The sequence below is a fragment of the Ovis aries genome, chromosome 2, assembly GCF_016772045.2.
Source record: "Ovis aries strain OAR_USU_Benz2616 breed Rambouillet chromosome 2, ARS-UI_Ramb_v3.0, whole genome shotgun sequence".
NCBI classification, from domain to species: domain Eukaryota; kingdom Metazoa; phylum Chordata; class Mammalia; order Artiodactyla; family Bovidae; genus Ovis; species Ovis aries.
The window spans coordinates 234,371,907-234,393,187 of NC_056055.1; the positions used below are offsets into that span (position 1 = coordinate 234,371,907).

Here is a 21,281-nt window from a genome sequence, read left to right on the forward strand (position 1 = left end):
AGGGGGAGGGGTCAAGGAAGCTGCAGGGGAACAGAGTGGATGATCACTTGGCCCAGAGGCCCACCATGGGGGTGGGGCTGTAGAGCCAGGATAAACTTCTGCAGCTCCTTCAGGATCCCTGTCAATCACTGTTCTCAGCACCCATCCTGCGACCCTCAAGGACCTAATAAGCTCCTGAGAGCTTCTAGGTGAGCCAGTGAAAATCAGACTCCCAGTCCCCGTCGTGTCACTGCTACATGCAAAATCTTCACCTGTCCAGCCATCCCTAGTGCGACGCCAGCTCAGATGTCCAAATTCCCAAACTTCGACAGCCCTCTGTGTTATGCACCTCATTGAGCCAACCAGCCTGCCTAACGAGGTGCATAACACTCTGTAATCAGAGCTCACTGATCATAAAGGACATAGATTCATCAAGGATACATCAAATAATAACAACAATTACATTTATTGGGTACTTACTGTGTGCCAGGCACAGTTCTAAGCCTAGTATCTATTGATTCATTCAATTCGCATATCCATCCTATAAATTACTATTATTTTCCTCATATTACCCATGAGAAAATCGGGCACAGAGAGGTTAACTAACTTACCTGCTGCTACACCATTCCATTCAGTTCAGTTGCTCAGTCATGTCTGACTCTTTGCGACCCCATGAATCACAGCACGCCAGGCCTCCCTGTCCATCACCAACTCCTGGAGTTCATCCAAACTCATGCATCAAGTCAGTGATGCCATCCAGCCATCTCATCCTCTGTCATCCCCTTCTCGTCCTGCCCCCAATCCTTTCCAGCATCAGGGTCTTTTCCAATGAGTCAACTCTTCGCATGAGGTGGCCAAAGTATTGGAGTTTCAGCTTTAGCATCATTCCTTCCAATGAACACCCAGGACTGGTCTCCTTTAGGATGGACTGGTTGGATCTCCTTGCAGTCCAAGGGACTCTCAAGAGTCTTCTCCAGCACCACAGTTCAAAACCATCAATTCTTCGGTGCTCAGCTTTCTTTATAGTCCAACTCTCACATCCATACATGACCACTGGAAAAATCATAGCCTTGACTAGATGGACCTTTGTTGGCAAAGTAATATCTCTGCTTTTTAATATACTATCTAGGTTGGTCATTACTTTCCTTCCAAGGAGTAAGCATCTTTTAATTTCCTGGCTGCAAAAAATCACCATCTGCAGTGATTTTGGAGCCCCCCAAAATAAAGTCTGACACTGTTTCCCCATCTATTTCCCATGAAGTGATGGGACCAGATGCCATGATCTTCGTTTTGTTGAGCTTTAAGTCAACTTTTTCACTCTCCACTTTCACTTTCATCAAGAAGCTTTTTAGTTCCTCTTCACTTTCTGCCATAATGATAGTGTCATCTGCATATCTGAGGTTATTGATATTTCTCCTGGCAATCTTGATTCCAGCTTGTGCTTCTTCCAGCCCAGCATTTCTCATGATGTACTCTGCATATAAGTTAAATAAGCAGGGTGACAATATACAGCCTTGACATACTCCTTTTCCTATTTGGAACTAGTCTGTTGTTCCATATCCAGTTCTAACTGTTGTTTCCTGACCTGCATATAGGTTTCTCAAGAGGCAGGTCAGGTGGTCTGTATTCCCATCTCTTTCAGAATTTTCCAGTTTGTTGTGATCCACACAGTCAAAGGCTTTGCCATAGTCGATAAAGCAGAAATAGATGTTTTTCTGGAACTCTCTTGCTTTTTCCATGATCCAGCGGATGTTGGCAGTTTGATCTCTGGTTCCTCTGCCTTTTCTAAAACCAGCTTGAACATCTGGAAGTTCACGGTTCACGTATTGCTGAAGCCTGGCTTGGAGAATTTTGAGCATTACTTTACTAGCGTGTGAGATGAGTGCAATTGTGCGGTAGTTTGAGCAATCTCTGGCATTGCCTTTCTTTGGGATTGGACCTTTTCCAGTCCTGTGGCCACTGCTTAGTTTTCCAAATGTGCTGGCATATTGAGTACAGCACTTTCACAGCATCATCTTTCAGGATTTGAAATAGCTCAACTGGAATTCCATTACCTCCACTAGCCTTGTTTGTAGTGATGCTTTCTAAGGCCCACTTGACTTCACGTTCCAGGATGTCTGGCTCTAGGTGAGTGATCACACCACCATGATTATCTGGATCGTGAAGATCTTTTTTTGTACAGTTCTTCTGTGTATTCTTGCCACCTCTTCTTAATATCTTCTGCTTCTGTTAGGTCCTTACCATTTCTGTCCTTTATTGTGCCCATCTTTGCATGAAATGTTCCCTTGGTATCTCTAATTTTCTTGAAGAGATCGCTAGTCTTCCCTATTCAGTTGTTTTCCTCTATTTCCTTGCATTGATCGCTGAGGAAGGCTTTCTTATCTCTCCTTGCTATTCTTTTGGAACTCTGCATTCAAATGGGAATATCTTTCAGATGACCATTATATCTACTACCGTGGGCAGGAATCCCTTAGAAGAAATGGAGTAGCCATCATGGTCAACAAAAGAGTCCGAAATGCAGTACTTGGATCCAATCTCAAAAACAACAGAATGATCTCTGTTCGTTTCCAAGGCAAACCATTCAATATCATGGTGATCCAAGCCTATGCCCAAACCAGTAACACTGAAAAAGCTAGAGTTGAATGGTTCTATGAAGACCTACAAGACCTTTTAGAACTAACACCCAAAAAAAGATGTCCTTTTCATTATAGCGGACTGGAATGCAAAAGTAGGAAGTCAAGAAACACCTGGTAACTGGCAAATTTGGCCTTGGAATACAGAATGAAGCAGGGCAAAGGCTAACAGAGTTCTGCCAAGAGAACGCACTGGTCATAGCAAATACCCTCTTCCAACAACACAAGAGAAGACTCTACACATGGACATCACCAGATGGTCAACACTGAAATCAGACTGATTATATCCTTTGTAGCCAAAGATGGAGAAGCTCTATACAGTCAGCAAAAACAAGACCAGGAGTGGACTGTGGCTCAGATCATGAACTCCTTATTGCCAAATTCAGACTTAAATTGAAGAAAGTGGGGAAAACCACTAGACCATTCAAGTATGACCTAAATCAAATCCCTTATGATTATACAGTGGAAGTGAGAAATAGATTTAAGGGACTAGATTTGATAGATAGAGTGCCTGATGAACTATGGACAGAGGTTTATGACATTGTACAGGAGACAGGGATCAAGACCATCCCCATGGAAAAGAAATGTGAAAAAGCAAAATGGCTGTCTGGGGAGGCCTTACAAATAGCTGTGAAAAGAAGAGAAGCTACACCATTTGCAACTTATAAATACTGAATAAATTCACTGATGTGTGAGCAAGCAGGGAATTAGAGCTAGCCAAAAGATGGAGACAAAGTCAGGGGCTGAGGGTCCACTTGCCCTCCATCTCTTCTGTCCATCTCTGCTTCTCTGCCTCCTTTGTCCTCCTGCTTGTCTCCGGCACAACACAGCCCACCCCACCCCATCCCACCCCTGCCTACATAGGGTTTTCCCACCAGCTCCTAACTTGTCCCTAACTCACCAAATGGAGATTTCTGGCTGGAGAGTCAGCCAGTGGCGTTCTGGTCAACGTTTAGCAACTGACTCTTGGAGGAAAATGAAAGGACAGCCCAAATGAGGATTTACTGGCTTACGTAACAAGTCAGTGCTGGGACTGAGCCAGGTTCAGGACTCCCTGATGTGTCTCCAGCTTTCCTCTTGGCTTTGCTCAGAGTCAGCTTCATCCTGGGACTCCTGCAGCAGCAGCATCAGCAGCTTGTTTCACAGCCTCCAGCTATCGTAGTGACTGAGGGGACCAAGAAGGCCCCTTCACACACAGCTTCCCCATGGCGAGGTCGGGTCGGGGTGGGGGGTGTCAATGTTTTGATTGCCTGGGAGGGAAATGCAGGAATTCCCCCAGAGCTTAGCAAGCTGGCCCTGGGAGACAGAAAGTGACTCAACCTTGAGTCACCATCGAGGACTGCACTCCTTGGAGCCCTCGTGGTTCTTGGCTGCAAGTGACGGACACGAGAAAGGCCATTTCCCTTCCTTCCCAGTTCTGGAGGGGGGGTCGGGGGAGGGGAGAGGAGCGTGGAAAGGTGCCCCCCGGCCCCGCCCTCGCACAGAGCACACACACCGCTGCCACCCGGCTGCAGGTACAGTTTATTCTTCACAACAGAGAAATACAAAGAGCAGAGGGTTTGGGATTCCTTTGTTTCTTGCCCCCTTTAGGGTCTTCCCCCACATTTGACCTTTTTCTCCTCCCCACCCCGTTTCTTAAACAGAACGCAAACTTTGTTCCTGAAGCGCACTGGGGGGGAGCACCTGCCCTCACCTCCCTGCCACCACGATGCAGACTGAGAAGCCAGCAGACTGTTTTCTCTTTTTTAATAAGGTAACTAGTTCTAAATACGGTGGCCTGGAGGTCCCATAGAAAAAAGCGAAGGGTGTTAACAGTATGTATAACAGCGTATTTACAGGGTAGTAACATGCGGACGAAAAGCTACAATACTGAGTATCAGACGCAAGTCAAACAAAGGGGTGGGGGGCGGGGCGGAGAACCCCGTGGGAAAAGAAACCCCGGGAGACGTTAAACTGGTAAATCAATGGCGAGTTAAGGCTTAAAAAGTGTATAAAAATAACACAGTTAATATTCAAAACGGAACTCCAGATACAGAATATATAGATGAGTTTCTGTCTAGTTTTCTTTTTTTTTTCCCCAGGGGATGTAGAGGGGGCTTCTCCGGGCTCTGTACATAGTTCCTATATACACGGACACGCATGGCTTTCAGATTGGGGTGTGTCTGTGGGGGCTGAGGGCAGGGTCTGCTCCTGGGACCCTCCTCCCCGAGGATCCCTTCCCTGCCGAGCGGCCTAGGGCCTGGGCTGGGGATCCCCCTCCATGGCAGGGAAGACAAGTAACCCCTCCTTGGGCACTGCCCCAACCGGAGGAAATTCTGCAGAGCGGAGGGGGTCCTTGCCCCAGGCCCACTCCCTCCCCCGCTGCCCACAGTCTGGGATGGTGGGAGAGGTAGCCGATAGGTTTCCTGGCCAGCACTGAGGTAGACTGGGGTGGTCTTCAGGGCAGTGGGGGCACCGGTCTTACCCAGCCCGCCCCCACCCCATTTCCCTGGGCCTGCGCCCAGCCCAGCCAACCCTGCACCCTTTGGTCCTGCGGACCTCCCGGCCCCTCTCCATCTGTCTCCTGAAGCCCGGGCAGCCCTGGGAGCTGCCACGTCCCTCTGCTCAGTGATGCCCAGGGCGCAGCTCTGGAGGCTCGAGCTGGCAGCCGGCGGGGGGAAGTGGCTCACTCCAGCTGCCTCCTGCCCCTCCCACCGGGGAGCCCCACTGCGGTCCAGACTCTCAGGCCTGTGCCTTCCCCTCAAGACCCGAGGCCGTGGCAAGAGAAGGTCCCACGCTGCCCTCTGGGTCTCTGTGTCCATCTGTCCGGTTCTTTCCATTTCTCGGTCTTAGCAGCACCAACTTCTTGGCCAATAAATATCTTTTTTTTTTTTTTTTTTGTTATTTTCCAAAACAAACTTAAAACAAAACAAAACAAAAAAACAGTGAAGCAAGTGAAGGATGGGGGAAGAAAAGGAAAACCCAGCGGAGAGGTTCAAAGTGCTCTGAGATCGTCTTTGGATGCCACCAAAACAGTCCAGAATCTTGCAGTTGGCCTGGCCACCCCCGGAGCTGGACCGGGCAGGGCTTCTGCGGCCCAGGCTTTCTGGAAGGTCAGGAAGGTCATGAGAGAGCTCGGCTGTTCCTGGAGGGCCCCTGGAGGGAGTCGGGCCGGTGCTGCCTGGGTCTGTGTCTGCCAGTGGGCAGGGTGGGGCGGCGCCTCGGGTCGGCTCAGATGAGGGAAATTCGCACCGGGATGCTGGGGGACTCCGTCCTCTGGGGCGAGTGATGGCTCACCAGGTGCTCCACCACCGTGTGTTTGGACATGTGCTTCATCAGGTAGGTCTCCTGCGGGCAGGGGGTAAGATTCAGAATTTAAAAAGAGCTGCTGGCAAGGGCCCAGGGGGAACTGCAGTTCCTATAAGCGGCCGCTGGAGGGCTCCTGGGTAGATGAGCCGGCTAGAGGTGGACAGCCACAGCTTTGCGGGTGCCAGAAGGGCACTGGTATTGGTTGCAGGGTACTGCATTTCTGCCAGTGGTGGAGGCTGGCTCATTTACCAGAGTCGGAGCCCACTGTGTGCTGACTAGAGAGCAGGCAGGCATCAGGCCCGTCCCTCAGCAGTGACCACCTGGAACTCTAGGACAAGGCCATTAACCAATTGGCTGCAGTGGAGTCCTGTCCAGTGGAGCAGATCTGCCCCCATCTGGCCGGTGCTCCCAGTGAGGGTGGAGCAGCAGGCCTCCGGTGACCCTGGCTCTGCCATTTCTCAGCAGTGGAACGTTGGACCAGTCATCTCACCCCTCCAAGCCTCAGTTTCCTCCTCTGCAGGCAGGGATGGGGAAGGAAGGACTTCACAGGGTAGCTATGGTGATGAGGGTAACGCTCTTAGCAAGCAGTAGGGCTGAAGGGACCACTGCTTCCCTAGTCTCTACATTTCATTCTAGGTGGTGATGGGAGCCCCAGCAGAAGCATCCCCCAGCTCTCCCCTCCCTTGGGAAGAACTGGGGCCTGATCTGACTGGTGACTTTAGAAGCATAAACTGGGCAGGCTCGGTTCATCCTTTGAGCACTGCCCCAGCCTCGGCTGAGTCTGACCTGAGGCACCCAAGACTGGGTGGGTGAGGTGACCCAAGGCTCACCTGCAGACCCACAGGCCCTCACACTAACCTGCCAAGTGGTGCTCTGGTTTCCATCTGCCACGTCTTGAATTCCTACCTCAGTGTGCTCAACATCGGGCAGAGGAAGCCCTCAAATGTGGTGACAAAGTGCTATCAAACACCCCCAAAGGGAAGCAATCAGCAAAATCCAAACGAGGAGACTATTCTTCAGTGAGTAAGTTGCAAAGAAAAGGCAGTTGCAAAGAAAGTTGCAAAGAAAAGGGATCGGGGTGGGGGCAAGGAAGAGCAGTTTAAAAGCTACACTGACCCAGTACAATGTAAGAATTTTATTTGGATCTTGATTAAAAAATAAAATTTATAAATAAATAAAAATATAAATTATGCCATCCATGAGACAAATGAAAATGTGAATACCAGCTGGGTATTTGATGATATTAAGGACTATGGTGAATCATTTTAAGGTTTTATAAAGGTATTGTGGATAAGTTAAAAAAAAAAAGTATGTTTAAAGACACAAAGTGAAAATTTTCAGATGGAACAATATGATGTCAGTTTTATTTCAAAAAACAAGGATATGGTTGAGGAAGGACTGGTTGATGCCAGGTCCTGGGGTCTGATGGCAGTATGCATGCATGCTCCATCGTGTCTGACTCTGCGACCCCACAGACTGTAGCCCGCCAGGTTCCTCTGTCTATGGGATTTCCCAGGCAAGAATACTGGAGTGGATTGCCATTTCCTCCTCCAGAGGATCTGCCCCACTCAGGGATCGAACCCGGATCTCCTGTATCTCCTGCATTGGCAGGACTCTTTACCACTGAACCACCTGGGAAGCCCCAGCGGAAACGTGAGGGCTCACTATTCGCAAATGTTTCTTTTATGTATTAGAGTAGCTTAAAAGTCAATCCACTAAAATGTTTTTTCACAAAAGGTAATTGTTCTGAGGAGTCCCGTCAGGCCCAGTTCAGGGTGAGGCCTTAGGCCAGGTGAGATCTGACAGCCCCTTTCTCCCAGAGTTCAGATCCCCTCTAAGAACCATGGCTCTGAAGGCTGGTGACCCCTCCTTTAAGGTGCGATCCATGCGCCCCCCTCCAACCAAAGTGAACTTTCAAAATAACCCTCCTAGACAGCCTTCTCCCCATGGGTCCCCACTCCACCTGGGAAAACATGCAAACTTCCTAACAGGGCCCCACAGCCTCGTGTGACCTAATTATTTTTCAGTTTCTGGAACACACCGCGTTGGTTCCACCTAGGGTGTTTGCATTCACTGTCCCCCTGCTTGGAAAGTTCCTCTCCTCTTCTCCTCACCTGGCCAATTATCCCCCACGCCTTCTTCTAAATGTTACTTCCTCACACACCTACCCCAAACACCTACCCCAAACCATCTCCCTTCCCCAACTCCATTTTATCCTTCCTGCAGCTGTCTTTCAAAACATATGTTTCTTTTTTTCCTTTATAGCTGAGGTTCTCAATCAGAGGCAATTTCTCCCCCAAGGGACATTTGGCAAAGTCTAGAGGCCTCTTCCAAGAGCGGTTGCTAAGTGGAATGTGGCCAAGGATGTTGCTAAACACCCTATAATGCTCAGGGCAGCACCCCCAGCAAAAACGCCAACGTGGGCCAAGGTCGAGAAAGCCTGCTGGAGAGCAGTCACCGTGATTGGTCACTGCATATTCACTTGTGTGGCTACTTGTTTAACGTCTGTCTCCAGCAGTAGACTCCTAACCTGCCTGGGGGCAACAAATATGTCTGTTTGATTCATCCTGATTCCCAAGTGCCTGGCACAAGTATTCAGAAAACACTGGGTAAATAAATAACTGTGTTAGCTGAGGTCTATCAGGAGCTGACTCTCAGTCAACAGTGCTATGAGTTAAGAACTATTGGCTCCTCCATTTTACAGATGAGGAAACTGAGGCTTGGGGATCACTGGGACATGTGGGGGTCTGTTAACCAGAATATCTGATTAGGCCAAAGGACACACATGAGTGACTCACCTGGACTCCCTCTCCTGGGTCTGAAAGGCCGTTGTTCAGGGAAATTCCCACCAGAGGACAGGGGATTGGCACCTTTCTGGCCCTGTTTAGACCTTTCCTGGTAGATCGCCTTTCCTGGGCCAGGTCACTATGCCCCCTTGTGGCCATGACAGGGGTTGCAGCTTCCCCAGTGGGGAAAAGGCCCACTTCCTTCCCTGGCCCTGGGAAGCAGGGTGACAGCCCCTCCTCCACCACTGCCTGGAGGAAACCACACCTCTGGCACCCAGGCTAAAGGCTGCCTGAGGGGAGCTTAGCCTGAGGCAGCCAAAAACAGAACGGGGAAGTGGATGGCCGAGCTCTGACATTCACTGTGATCTTACCCTCTTCCAGGGCCTCAGTTTCCTCATCTGGAAAATGGGAGCATCAGTACAGGGCTGAGGGGGCTGGGGTGAGGGAGAGGCTCCCAGGGGCCTGGCACTCACCGAGGTGTAGGCACGCCCGCACATGCTGCAGCAGTAGGCCTTGGCGTGCTTGATGGCGTGGGCCGAGAGGTGGATCTGCAGGGAGGCCGAGTCCGAGTAGGCCCGGTAGCAGTTGGGACACTTGTAGGGCTTGTCCTTGTTGTGCTGGCGCTGGTGAGACTGTGGGGAGCACAGCGGGGGTCAGGAGGCAGCTGAGCTCCCCTGGAGAGGGTGGAGGGAGCCGTGCACCTAGCAGGCAGAGTGGGCAGGCAGGCACTCACCTGGAGGTTGGAGAGCTGAGTGAAAGCCTTTTCGCAGCCAGGATGTGGGCACTTGTAGGGTCTGTCGCCTGTGTGGATTCTGCAATGGGGAGCCCAGTAAGGTGGAGTCCCTGGCAGGTCCCCCAGGCCAGCTCCAGCCCCCAAGCCCTTGGCTGGCCTGCCCCACACCTCTGGCCCCCAAGCCTCCCAGGCTCCCCGCTCCACACACTTTCCCCCTACCCCAAGTGAGCCCCAGACAAGAGCTGGGACTTCAAAGATCAGCCCTGTCCTTTCTTCTCCAGCTTCCCACTGCCGGTCTGTGACCAGAGCCTCCAGGCTCCTCACAGGGCCCCACTACACCCAGCCCTCCACCAGCACCCACTCAGGCCTCGCAATCATCATGGCGGGCTTGCTTTGACTGCATTCTGCCCCTCTTCTAAAAAAGTCAACTGCAGACCAACCCACTGAAAAGAACAGATTCACAGCTTTGCCAGGATCTCTCCTGCCTGCCTGCCTCTCTCAGGAGACAACTCCCCAATTGGCCCCCAGTTTCTTTGTCCTGCCCACCCGCCCCCCCCCCATGTGGCTATCTGGTCACCCCAGCTACTGAGAGACTTCAGGGCAGGGTGGCCCTGAAGGTCAGCCCCTCTGTGTCCTTCCTGTGAGCCCCTTTTTGTTCTCATCCTGGCTCCACCATTTACTAGCCAGGTGACCGTGGTCAAATCACTGAGCCTCGGTTTCCTCAACTGCAAAAAGGGTATAAAAATGCAGTCATCTGCCTCACTGGGCTTTGTGAAGATTACATTAGATAATATGCAAAGGGGCTTAGCCAAATATCAGCACAAAGTCAGCACTCCATCACCACTTACCATTATTATTATTATTCATTCACTTAACAATTACTATGTCGGGCACCTGTGTGCCAGGAACCACCCTGGGTGCTCAAAACATGTAAGTGAACAAAACAGACAAACTCACTGCAAGCATGAAATAAATAAGTAAAGCGTGTGTAGAAGGTAATAAGTGCTCTGAGAAGAAAGCGGATGAGTGGGGTCATGTCGGAGGTGTAATCTTAAATAGGGTGATGGGGGTCCTCACTGAGGAGACTTGGGAGCAGTGACCTCAAGGCTGATGGCTGCGCTTTCTGATGGCTGTTGCTGCTTGCACTTGCCCAGCAGCCAGGTGAGGATGGAGGGGGACTGGGATCTAGTGCAAAACTGGGGCTCAGGCGTGTGGCGCACACACAGGGATGGGAGGCCCTCCCTGCTCTCCTAGGCTTGGCTTCAGTCATCTGCTCTGCAAATCTTGTGCCAAGCAGGTGGGCAACAAAACGCAGGCTAGACATGGACCTCTTTTGCCTAAGTTGCCAACAAGCATTAGATGAGAAGGGGAAATCCAGCTCTGACCATGTGGTCCACCTCCTTCCCAAAAGCCCCAACCCCTTGGTTTGTTCTGTCCATCAACAGATTCATCAAACAACTAAGGTCCCTCTGGCCAGGCCCTGTGCTGACCAGGCAGGAATAAGGAACACTCCCTGCCATCAGTGAGCCCATGACTTTGACTGCCCACTATGAACACTGAGTCCAGATTCCCTAGAGTGCCAGTCAAGGCCCTTCACCTGCGGTCGGCCTCACCTCTCTGCTCCTGCACCCTGCGTCCTGGCAGGAGGACCACTTCTCATCTGCAACCATGTCTGATGGATGCTTCTGCTCGCCCCCCGTGCCCTGGCTGCATCCTCAGCACGTGACCACCCCTCCTCTGTTTTCTCTACTAGACAGGGAGCCCCAAGGGCAGGGACAGCGCATCTCAGGCTGCGTGGAGACAGGCCAGGTGGAGCTGGGCTGCAGTTCTGAGGACCTCTATTCTACCTGCACACTTTGGGGTGTCACATGTTTGGGGACATCACCCCAGCCTACTGCACCCCGTCTCTACAAGGGGAGCACCTTAATGGTCACCTGGACCAGTTGCACCTGCTGCCAGAACCCTTCCATTTCATCCTATCCTTGTCCCCCCAAGGCTTTGGAACTCGGTCAGCTAGGGGTTAGGTGGCAGAGGGGACCAAGGCACCCCAGGATGTAGGCTGACTTTGTTTTAAACCCCACAATGCCCACCCCAAAGTCCTTGCCTCCCACTGCTGCCCAGGTCATGCCTCTTCCCCATCCCAAGGCTCCAGCCCTGCCGCCTCCCCTCCATCCCACCCAGAACATTTCAGGTCCCTTCCTACCTTCGTTTTGTATCCAGACTGCTCCTCTTCTAGGCACACTCTTCCCCCAGCTCACACCTGGCTAGAACCTAGACTCTAGGTCTCAGTATAAAAGCCTCTTGATCGGGGAAGCTTTTCCTGGCCCCCCAGACTAGGCCTGGCCCCTGCACCTACCCCTGAGCAGAAGTCTGTGTGTGGGCATGTGCTTTGTCAATGTCTAGTCACCAACACTGGCTGCCTCCCTCCTCGAGAGCAAGAATGCTCTTGGTCTCTTCACCACCATCATCCCAGGGCCTGGCACAGGAAGGGCCTCATAGGAAGGTGAGTTCTTTCCTCCTGAAGTCAGTCAGTGACAGCAGTACTACGCTTCACATCATCACCACCACCTACTCCTCAGGGGTATCTCATAAGTGTGTGTTGACTGACTGACTGATGGTTCTCCAGGGACATCAGGTCCTTGCTTCGGATCTTGCTGCTCTGGCCTCCACCCCCCGTGCTCCAGCTGCCCAGCCTCCTTCCTCGACTCTCAGTCTCAGCCTCTCCTCTCCTGACCTCCACCACAGCAGCAGCGTGGGATCCGACCTTGTCACAGCCCTGCTTCACACCCCCTACATTACCCCCTTTTCTGGGACAGAATCCAAATCCCCAGCCCCCCACCAGCCTCTGAGCCTTTGCTCATGCCATTCCCCTAGTTGGGAACACCATTTCCGTCTCTCACTAGAAAGGGCTATGGACCCTTCCACACCCAACCCAGATGATCCTCCCCAACCTCCATCACATATTTCCCGCCTTCATGGGATTTTTCACATCCATCGGCCTCCCAGGTCGTGGTAGGAGTTCCTTTGGCCCAGAGCCTGCCTCTGGCCACTGATCTCTCGTTATGCATGGCACTCAGCACTGGGCTGGCTCAGAAGGGCTTCAAGGAGCCACGGTTCCCCTGATAACTGGCCCCCAAGCTCTTCAGCCTCTGAAATTCAAGTCAGGGCCATGTCCTCAATTCCGAAATGAGTCATCTCTTTGTAGGGCATCTTCCCACTAGGGGAGCACTGGCCCCGACTCCCAGCATCTGTAGTGATGTGGGGAGCTCGCCACCGACTCCAGGCATGGGTAGTGCAGGGAGGCAGAGCTGAAATCAGTGCCTCTGGGCTGCTCCTTCACCCCACTAACCGCCCCAAGCTCACCCTGGCATCCAGAAGACTCACCTTGCTCTCCTGCCTGGACCTCGCCCCACCTTCTTCTGCAACCTGACTTCCCAACCCCACCCCCCACGCACCCCTACCAAGCCACAGGCTGCTCCTTGGCACTCTGGCTCGCATCTCACTTCTGCCTCCTCTTAGCGGGGTGGCCTTGGGCAAGTGACTTTGCCTCCCTGAGCTCCAATTTCCTCACCTCTAAAATGGGGATAACAATAAGGATTGTAGGGACTTTCCCAGTGGTCCAGTGGTTAAGAATCTGCCTTTCAATGCAAGGGATTCAGGTTCAATCCCTGGTCTGGGAACTAAGATCCCACGAGGCAACTAAGCCCGCGTGCCACAGCTACTGAGCCTGTACTGCTGCTGCTGCTAAGTCACTTCAGTCGTGTCCGACTCTGCAACCCCGTAGACGGCAGCCCACCAGGCTCCCCCGTCCCTGGGATTCTCCAGGCAAGAACACTGGAGTGGGTTGCCATTTCCTTCTCCAATGCAGAAAAGTGAAAGTGAGGTCGCCTGTGCTCCCCACGAAAGACCCTGCTTGCCGCAACTAAGACTTGACGCACCCCAAAATAATAAAAAAATTTTTTTAAGTATGGATTGTTAAGGACTGTAACTTACAGAAAGGGTGTTCCTAAGACATTTTCACAATGTTAGCTTTTAATACACTCACGTCTCTTTTAAGATAGTTTATGAAAAACAAAGGGGGAATTTATTCTATGTTTAAGAAGAATTATCGAGAAGTCATTAGTTCCCATTTATCCTCTATCCTCCAGGTAAGAAACGGCATGTTACATTGAGTGGCTTCAGTCCCACTGTGTTTTGTAACTAAAACAATGATAGATACAGTAAAACCGGACCTCCCTTGAGATGGTTCTCTCTCCGTGGCACTTTTCAGATTCATTATCTTATTGAGAAATAGGTTCATACTGTGTAAGGACTTTATGGATACCCTGTATGGACTTTACGGATACCTTGTATATATGCAAAGTAGGTATAAGGCATACCTTGTATGCTCTGATAAGGAGCAGTTGCTGCTAGGATGTCACTATCATCACACTTGAGAAACCGACCCTGCCACAATTAGCATCACACATGTACACAACATCACAAAGCCAGGAGAAGGGAAACAGAGGCAAAGCCCACTCCGCAGCCTGAGTAAACAGGCACAACCAGAGTCACTGTCTCGCAGATGTTCCCCAAACAGGTAAAAACATCGAGCCCCTTCTCAGACCTCATAAACTAACCCCCTCGTGAAACAAGGTTACCCCTGATTTCTGCGTCGTGGCATCTACAGCTGTGTTACCTCCAGACGTGTTACCTCATCTACAGAAACACAAGACCTCTGCTGTGTCTCGACCATGAATAGACTCACTACAAATTCCTGTTCATTTGCTCCTTAAAGACACGTGGTGTTTATAACTTACAGGGCTGATCCTTCCGAAGCGTGGATTTCTGCAAACACTTTGCGAGTCACCTTTCTCGTCTTGTGCCTTCCTCTCACAGAGGGAGGTCCCACCGAGACACTCAGAGCTGCCAAGCCACTCAAACTACACGAGCCCCCACGTGCTTCCAGGCACAGCTCTCTCAACTCCCAGGGGGTCCGGCTCAACCTGCTTCTAGCTCCGCCTTTATTACGTGCCTGGAGCTGGTTCTGTTTTGACATGACCTTCTTTTACCCCCCTCATTGCTGGCACAATGTTAGGAAGATGGATTTGATTATACGCCTTGACTGTCTGGTTCTCGATCCAGGGGCAAAAAACAGGAGTCTCTGTGGAATAGTGGAAAACAAGAAGCCTGGAATCTGGTTGCTTCCTTATGTTTGGCTTTTTTGGGTTTGTTTATCTAAAGGATTCTGGGACTTGCGGGCACTGGGGACACCCACCTCTTTGTCACTGGATTAGGACACATTGGTTTAATTACATACACCACTGCATAATGACTAATAATTTGTCTCTAAATGTTGATAGGACCCTCTTTTGTTGCTCGTTTAGTTTCCAACCACTATGAACTCAAATCACTCGGGAAAAAAAAGAGGAGGAGAAAAGAACTGTGCCCTCAAGAGCAGAGAGCAATCCCTGAACAAGGAACATTCTGACAAAATACTCTCCCCTCAAGGGACTGTGAATTTTCTGTTTGGTCACGGCCTTAAATACTATTTTCAAACAAACAGCTATTTCTGAAAACACTAGGACTCTAATTATCACTTGCTCCTGGGTTTATTTCCTACCAGACTGACGCTCCGACCCTGCCTCCTCTGCCAGCTTTCTCAAATCCAGGCCCCCAGTTCAGAATAATAAATTATCAAGGTAGCCTTCACACCCAGACGCTCTTGGGAGTTTCCAGCTGGCCACTGGGCAGCACCAAAGATTTGCTCCCCAGCTTTACAAATGCTCCCAATGCGGGCACGTTTTGTGCTCTCCGCATTTTATTAATTAGCCAAACACTAGAGTACCAGTGGTCCATGAAGTTTGTAGCATGAGAAAGTTGGCAGATCAAAAGAAAAGAAGCTCAATCTCCCTGAGTTAATTTTATGCGTGTATATATGTAATTACATATAATTTATATAAATATAATAGATAGTAATATAATATGTAATATATAATCACATGTAATATAAATATATATATTTGTGTACTTTTTAAGATGGAGAAAAAAAACCCAACAATTTATTTTCATGTACAGAGACCAGCACGAGAAGTATCCACAGAGAAATGTCTTTGAAAAGATTTTTCTCCTAGATTTAACTACTTATTGGTGCCAGTCATAACACATGCTTTATGACAGTGATCCCCAACCTTTTTGGCACAGTGACCAGTTTTGCAGAAGACAATTTTTTCACAGAGGGGCAGGGCAGTAGTTTCAGTATGATTCAATCCCATTATATTTACTGTGCACTTTATTTCTATTATTGTTACATAATCTATAATAAAATGATATATGGGGCATAATATATATGATGACATATGATGAAATAATTATTCAACGCACCATTATGCGGAATCAGGTCATCAGGCATTAGATTCCCATAAGGAGCACACAGACTAGATCCCTCATAGGCACAGCTCACAGCAGAGTTCCAACTTCTATACGAATCTAATGGGGCCACTGCCCTGACAGGGGGTGGAGCTCAGGTGGTAATGCAAGCGATGGGGACTGACTGTAAATACAGGTGAAGCTTTGCTCGCTTGCTCACTGCTCGCCTCCTGCTATGCAGCCCAGTTCCTCACAGGCCATGGGCTGCTATTGGTCCATGGCCTGAGGGCTGGGGGCCCCTGTTTTAAGAGATCAATTAAAAGATCATGATGATGAGTCAGTGCCTTTGCTGCCTATAATACGCTCTGTGGGAATGTGAACTGGTACAGCCATGATGGAGAATAGCAAGGAGGTTCCTTAAAAAACTAAAAATAGAGCTACCATATGACCCTGCAATCCCACGCCTGGGCATCTATCTGGAGAAAAACATGATCCAAAAGGATACACGCACCCCAGTGTTCACTGCAGCACTGTTCACAAGAGCCAAGACGCGGAAGCAACCTAGATGCCCACTGATGGATGAATGGGTAAAGAAGTTGTGGTGCATATACACACTGGAATGTTACTCAGCCATTCAAAAGAATGAAATAATGCCATCTGCAGCAACATGGATGGATGCAGACATTGTCATACTGAGTGAACTAAAGTCAGACAGAGAAGGAGAAATATCGTTATGACATCCCTTATATGTGGAATCTACAAGGAAATGAGAAAAATGAACTTACTTAAAAATAGGATAAGGCTCACACTTAAGAGAATGAACTTACGGTTGTCAGTGGGAAGAATGGGGGGAAGGGATAATTAGGGGGTTTGGGACAGACATGTGCACACTGCTGTAATTAAAATGGATAACCAACAAGGACCTACTGTATAGCACAGGGCACTCTGCTCAATGTCATGTGGCAGCCTGGATGGCAGGGGAGTTTGGGGGAGAATGGATACATGTATGTGTATGGCTGAGTCCCTTCCCTGTTTACCTGAAACTATCACAACATTGGTAATCAGCTACACCCCAATACAAAGTTAAAAGTTTAAAAAAATTTGCTCTGAATCTGAACAACTGATTATACATCACACCTGAACAGAGGACCCCACTCTCCTCCATTCTGATTTTGTTGATTATATGATAAATAGACCAGAGTCATTCAATCTTAGCAACACATCTGGCTCTCTGCCTCACACGTGCGTAAAGCCCTGTGCTTCAGGTCAGAGCTTGAGCCTTCTGAAAGAAACATCAGGAGTGCATGGCCTCAGGAGAGGACTGGGCCAGTGCACTGGCTCTTTACACTTTGGGAAGAGACCCAGGGCACAGGCTTCCAAGATGCCCCATCACCACGACCTACACTGCCTGAGGCCAAGGCAGCCAGGATCCAAGTCCTTAGTCCAGAAGGAGATGACTTTGCAAAGCAGACTAACTCCCCAAGATCAGGGAACAAGAATTATGACCTGGGACTGGATAAAAGTGATTTAACTGCAGTTAATATTCTATCTTCTAACAGAAATAGCTGCTAAGTCATGTCCAACTCTTGTGACTCCGTGGACTGTAGTCCACCAGGCTCCTCTGTCCATGGGATTTCCCAGGCAAGAGTACTGGAGTGGGTTGCCATTTCCTCCTCCAGGGGATCTTCCTGACCCACGGGTCGACCCCAGGTCACCTGCATTGCAGGCAGATTGTTTACCAACTGAGCCATCACCAATAAATGAGAAAGCCCACTTTTCTTTCATTGATCTACCACTATTATTCAATTTAGGGGGCTATATTTGAACAAACTGGACTAGAAGATTCCTTAAATGGTTCCTTGCTCCAGTTAGCCCTGCAGAATCGCAGAGGATAGGGTGCAGGGGGACTATACAAACGTAACATAGATATAAACTGATGAAATATCAAGGAAATTTTAAATGATAGTTCTATTGAAAAGACATGTAATTGGCCGTGTCTACAAATCTACCCAGAATGATTGCTAAAAAATACTCAAAGTGCCTTTACTGAGACTTTTCCTTCGTAGAACCATTCGTTTCTCTAAACAGGTTCACTAAGAAGCTGTCCTCCTTCCTAATGGGATATAATTGGGTAAATCAAATTTGTAACCATGACCATGCCAGAAATGTCACATTTAATGACAAATTTCGTTTGATTAGGCATGACGGCATGATAGCAAGAAACAAGGCCTGTACTTCGTAAGTGGGAATACAGCCTCCCCAGGCTTCCAGGAAACCGGACTGAATCTACTCCATGGCTTGTGGAATCCTTGCCTTTAAGGTTATGAGCAAAGTCATTCCTGCCAGCCCAGAAACACTGACAAACTAGGGATTGTCCCAACAGATGGTAACTTTCCCATTACAGGCTGTATGGGCACAACCTGACAAGAGGTGAAATGTGATGGTTCTAGGTTCCTAATCTTCTGTAGGAACTTAGATAGATCGTCGATTAGATAACATGATAAGAAAAATCTTTTCACACATACACAGATTAAAATTGTAGCCTGGGGCCTTAGAAAATCTCCTGACAGAAGTTAACTCTCAAACCTTGGGGGGTCACATGCTCTACTTTTAATAACCAAATAAGCAGAGGGACTTTGTTTATTGATCAGCACTTCACTGGGCTTTCCAGGTGGTATTAGTGATAAAGAACCTGCCTGCCAATGCAGGAGACATTAAGAGATGCAGGGTCCAGATCCCTGGGTCAGGAAGATCCTCTGGAGGAGGGCATGTCACGGACAGAGGCAGGCTACAGCCCATAGCATTGCAGAGAATCAAACTGCAGCGACTTGGCATGCGTGCATATCCATAAAGCTAGCCAAACTTCAAAAAGTAAAATCATGACAAAATCAGAAAGTTTCTGAAACTAATCTTCGTGGTCAAATGCGTGCCTTAGGAGGCACGGAGATGAGAAAAGCAGACTGATGCCATCTTGAGGTCATCTTGTTATTTGTTCCTTACCATCAAACCTACTCATCATGCCTCAGAGTCAGAGAAACAGATATAACATCTTGCACTCTGGGACAAAGCATACAAAGACAATGGACAGAAATGGATAAATTACAACAACAAAACCAAACCTCAGGTCCCTCTGTCTAGTCTTAGTGCCCCAAAGACAGCAACCCCTGAGCACTTTCTGTGAGTTACAAATTCCGCAGCAGAAACTATTTTACCCTGACTTTTGCAATGCTGATATTGGCAGACAGCCGTGCTTATAGATACAAGAACCATCATGCGAGAAAACTGCTGGGCTTCTTTCCCTCTGAAGAGATGAACTATAATTTGGTAACCTTTAGTTTATTTCTTTAAATACTATGGTGTTTTTATTTGGCAAGCCAGTCTGATGCCTGTATTCCCCTGCAAAAACTTTTTTCCCTTAAAGCATGTCTATCTCTGAATCTCCCTTTCGCACATTCAACTAGACTGTACACCCTAAGAGGACAGGACTCTGTCTCTGTTTTGTCCACTGCTGTATTCCCAGCACCGAGGGGCATCCCTGCTCGTGGTGGGGGCTGTGTAAATATTCGTTAAAGGGATGAATCACATGCCCTGGAAAAGTCAGTTCTATTTATTCCACAAATATTAAATAAATGCTTCAATGCTTATTATGTGCCACCCACTGGGGGTGTGGAAATGGAGGAGACTGGGCCCTCACCTTCGAGAATCCCCAATATATTGGGGGTGGTGGGTAAATAACCAGGCAAGTCGAAGACAGTCTACCACTGCTTGGATGGGGAAGCCCAAGGGCTATGGAATTAGCACAGGGGGCCAGGGAGGGCTTTCTGGAGGAGGTTTTACTGAGAGATGGATAAGAGAGGGCCAGAAAAACAAGGGAAAGGAGGGGGATGGTGTGTCAGGTAAAGGACATAACACCTGCGAAGACCTACAGACGACAAATGGTGGGAAGGGCAAGCAGTGAGAGCTGAGGCCAGGGAGCACCAAAGAGGCTGCATCACAGAAGGCCTTGTACGCCAAGCAAAGGAGTCTGGGGAAGGCACCTAGAGAAGGGCCGAGCTGAAGCCAGCTGCAGCGGAGCAGCGCCAGGCTGGCCACTCACCTGGTGTGCTGTTGGAGGTGGGAGAGCTGTCGGAAGGACTTGTCACAGTAGGAGCAGTGGTAGGGCTTGACGCCTAGGTGGATGCGCAGGTGCTGGGCCAGGTAGGAGGCGTTGGCAAAGGACTTGGAGCAGTGCGGGCACTTGTGGGGCTTGGCCTCTGTGTGCGACTTGGAGTGGATCTGCATCTCGGACTTGGTGAAGAAGGTCAGCGGGCATACCTTACACCTGCGGGCAAGAGGCAGCTTCACCCTGGGAAGATCCCTCCGACCCATGCCTGGAGAGCTGAGGGGAGGCCCTCTGTGTCAGAGAGACCCTGCACCAGGGCCAGAGCTTTGGGAGGAGGGTCCGGGGTGGGGGGCTACAGGCAGGCCCCCAGCCTGGACATCCTCCCCCCGAGGCCCACCTACACCAGGCTGGGAAGCAGGCTTCCACCTCACCCGGAAGGGCTGCCTGCTGGGCCGTGGCTCTGGGAGAGGGGCTCCAACACTCGGTGAGTTCTCTGCCCTGGCTGTAGACACTTTATAATCATCTGGGGAGCTTTCTGAAATGGCTCATCCCAGGCCCTCCATCTGCCTCCCCTCGACAAGTTAAATCAGAATTTCTGGAGGTACCGCCCTGGCACTGGCATTTCTGAAAAGCTCTCCAGATGATTCTAACATTGAGGGTTGACAATATTGCTTGAACAGAGAAGGAAATAGACTATCAAAATCCCAGGCTGCGGGATTTTGGGTGGGAGGTGTCAGGAGATCCCACCCCTCTGGACCACATCCTCCACCTTCCAGCCCCTGGGCCCCCTCTTTGCAGTCCCCCACTGCTAGGCTCCGGAGGCAGCCCTGAGGCACCAGCTTCTGTCCCAAGCCCGCTGGACCCCTCCCACCAAGACCCCCACCTGTATGTCTTGCCCTCCTTGGCAGTCTCTCCCGAGGCCAGGATGGGGTAGGGGACTACGAGGACAGGCGGCCCCCCTGGGTTCTCCGCCTTGATCTTTTTCCTGCCGCGCTCGGACTTGGGGGGGCCAAGCAGGCCATGGCCCTGGATTGTCTTGATGGAGTCCAGGAGGGGGGGGCTGGTGATCCCTGAGATGAGGGTGGGGGACGAGGCGATGAGGCGGCTCTGGCTGGTGGTGGTGGGTGTGGACGGGCTGCTGGTACCCGTGCCTGCGCTCGACTCCGACGTGCTCACAGCCGGGGTCCGGGAGGAGATTCCCAGACCTGTGAAGACACGGGGGTGGGGACAGGGGTAAGGGGCAGCCAGAGGCCAGGTCAGCCCCCGCCACCCAGCTGTGTGTCTCTGAGAGGTCGCCAGCCTTTCTGAGCCTCCCCTTCCCTTTGCAGAGTTTTACTCAGGGGTCAATAAATGAGAGCCATTTAAGATTCTTTAGCTACCTAAGGACTGTTGTTGTTTAGTCACTAAGCTGT

General features: G+C 50.1%; 1 protein-coding gene across 5 annotated transcripts in view; it reads right to left on the reverse strand.

The window, feature by feature from the left end:
• Nucleotides 1-4,115: 4,115 nt before the first annotated feature.
• Nucleotides 4,116-21,281, reverse strand: part of ZNF362 (zinc finger protein 362) — a 40,098-nt gene continuing 22,932 nt past the window's right edge. For all 5 annotated transcript variants that reach the window (XM_060411368.1, XM_042244413.2, XM_027965325.2 and 2 more), the window contains 5 exons: nt 20,753-21,074; nt 19,864-20,088; nt 9,420-9,498; nt 9,160-9,318; nt 4,116-5,939 (listed from right to left, as the gene is read on the reverse strand). In XM_060411368.1, coding sequence (XP_060267351.1) covers nt 5,823-5,939; nt 9,160-9,318; nt 9,420-9,498; nt 19,864-20,088; nt 20,753-21,074 — 902 coding nt within the window. In that variant the 3' untranslated portion in view covers nt 4,116-5,822. The remainder of the gene's footprint in view (nt 5,940-9,159; nt 9,319-9,419; nt 9,499-19,863; nt 20,089-20,752; nt 21,075-21,281) is intronic.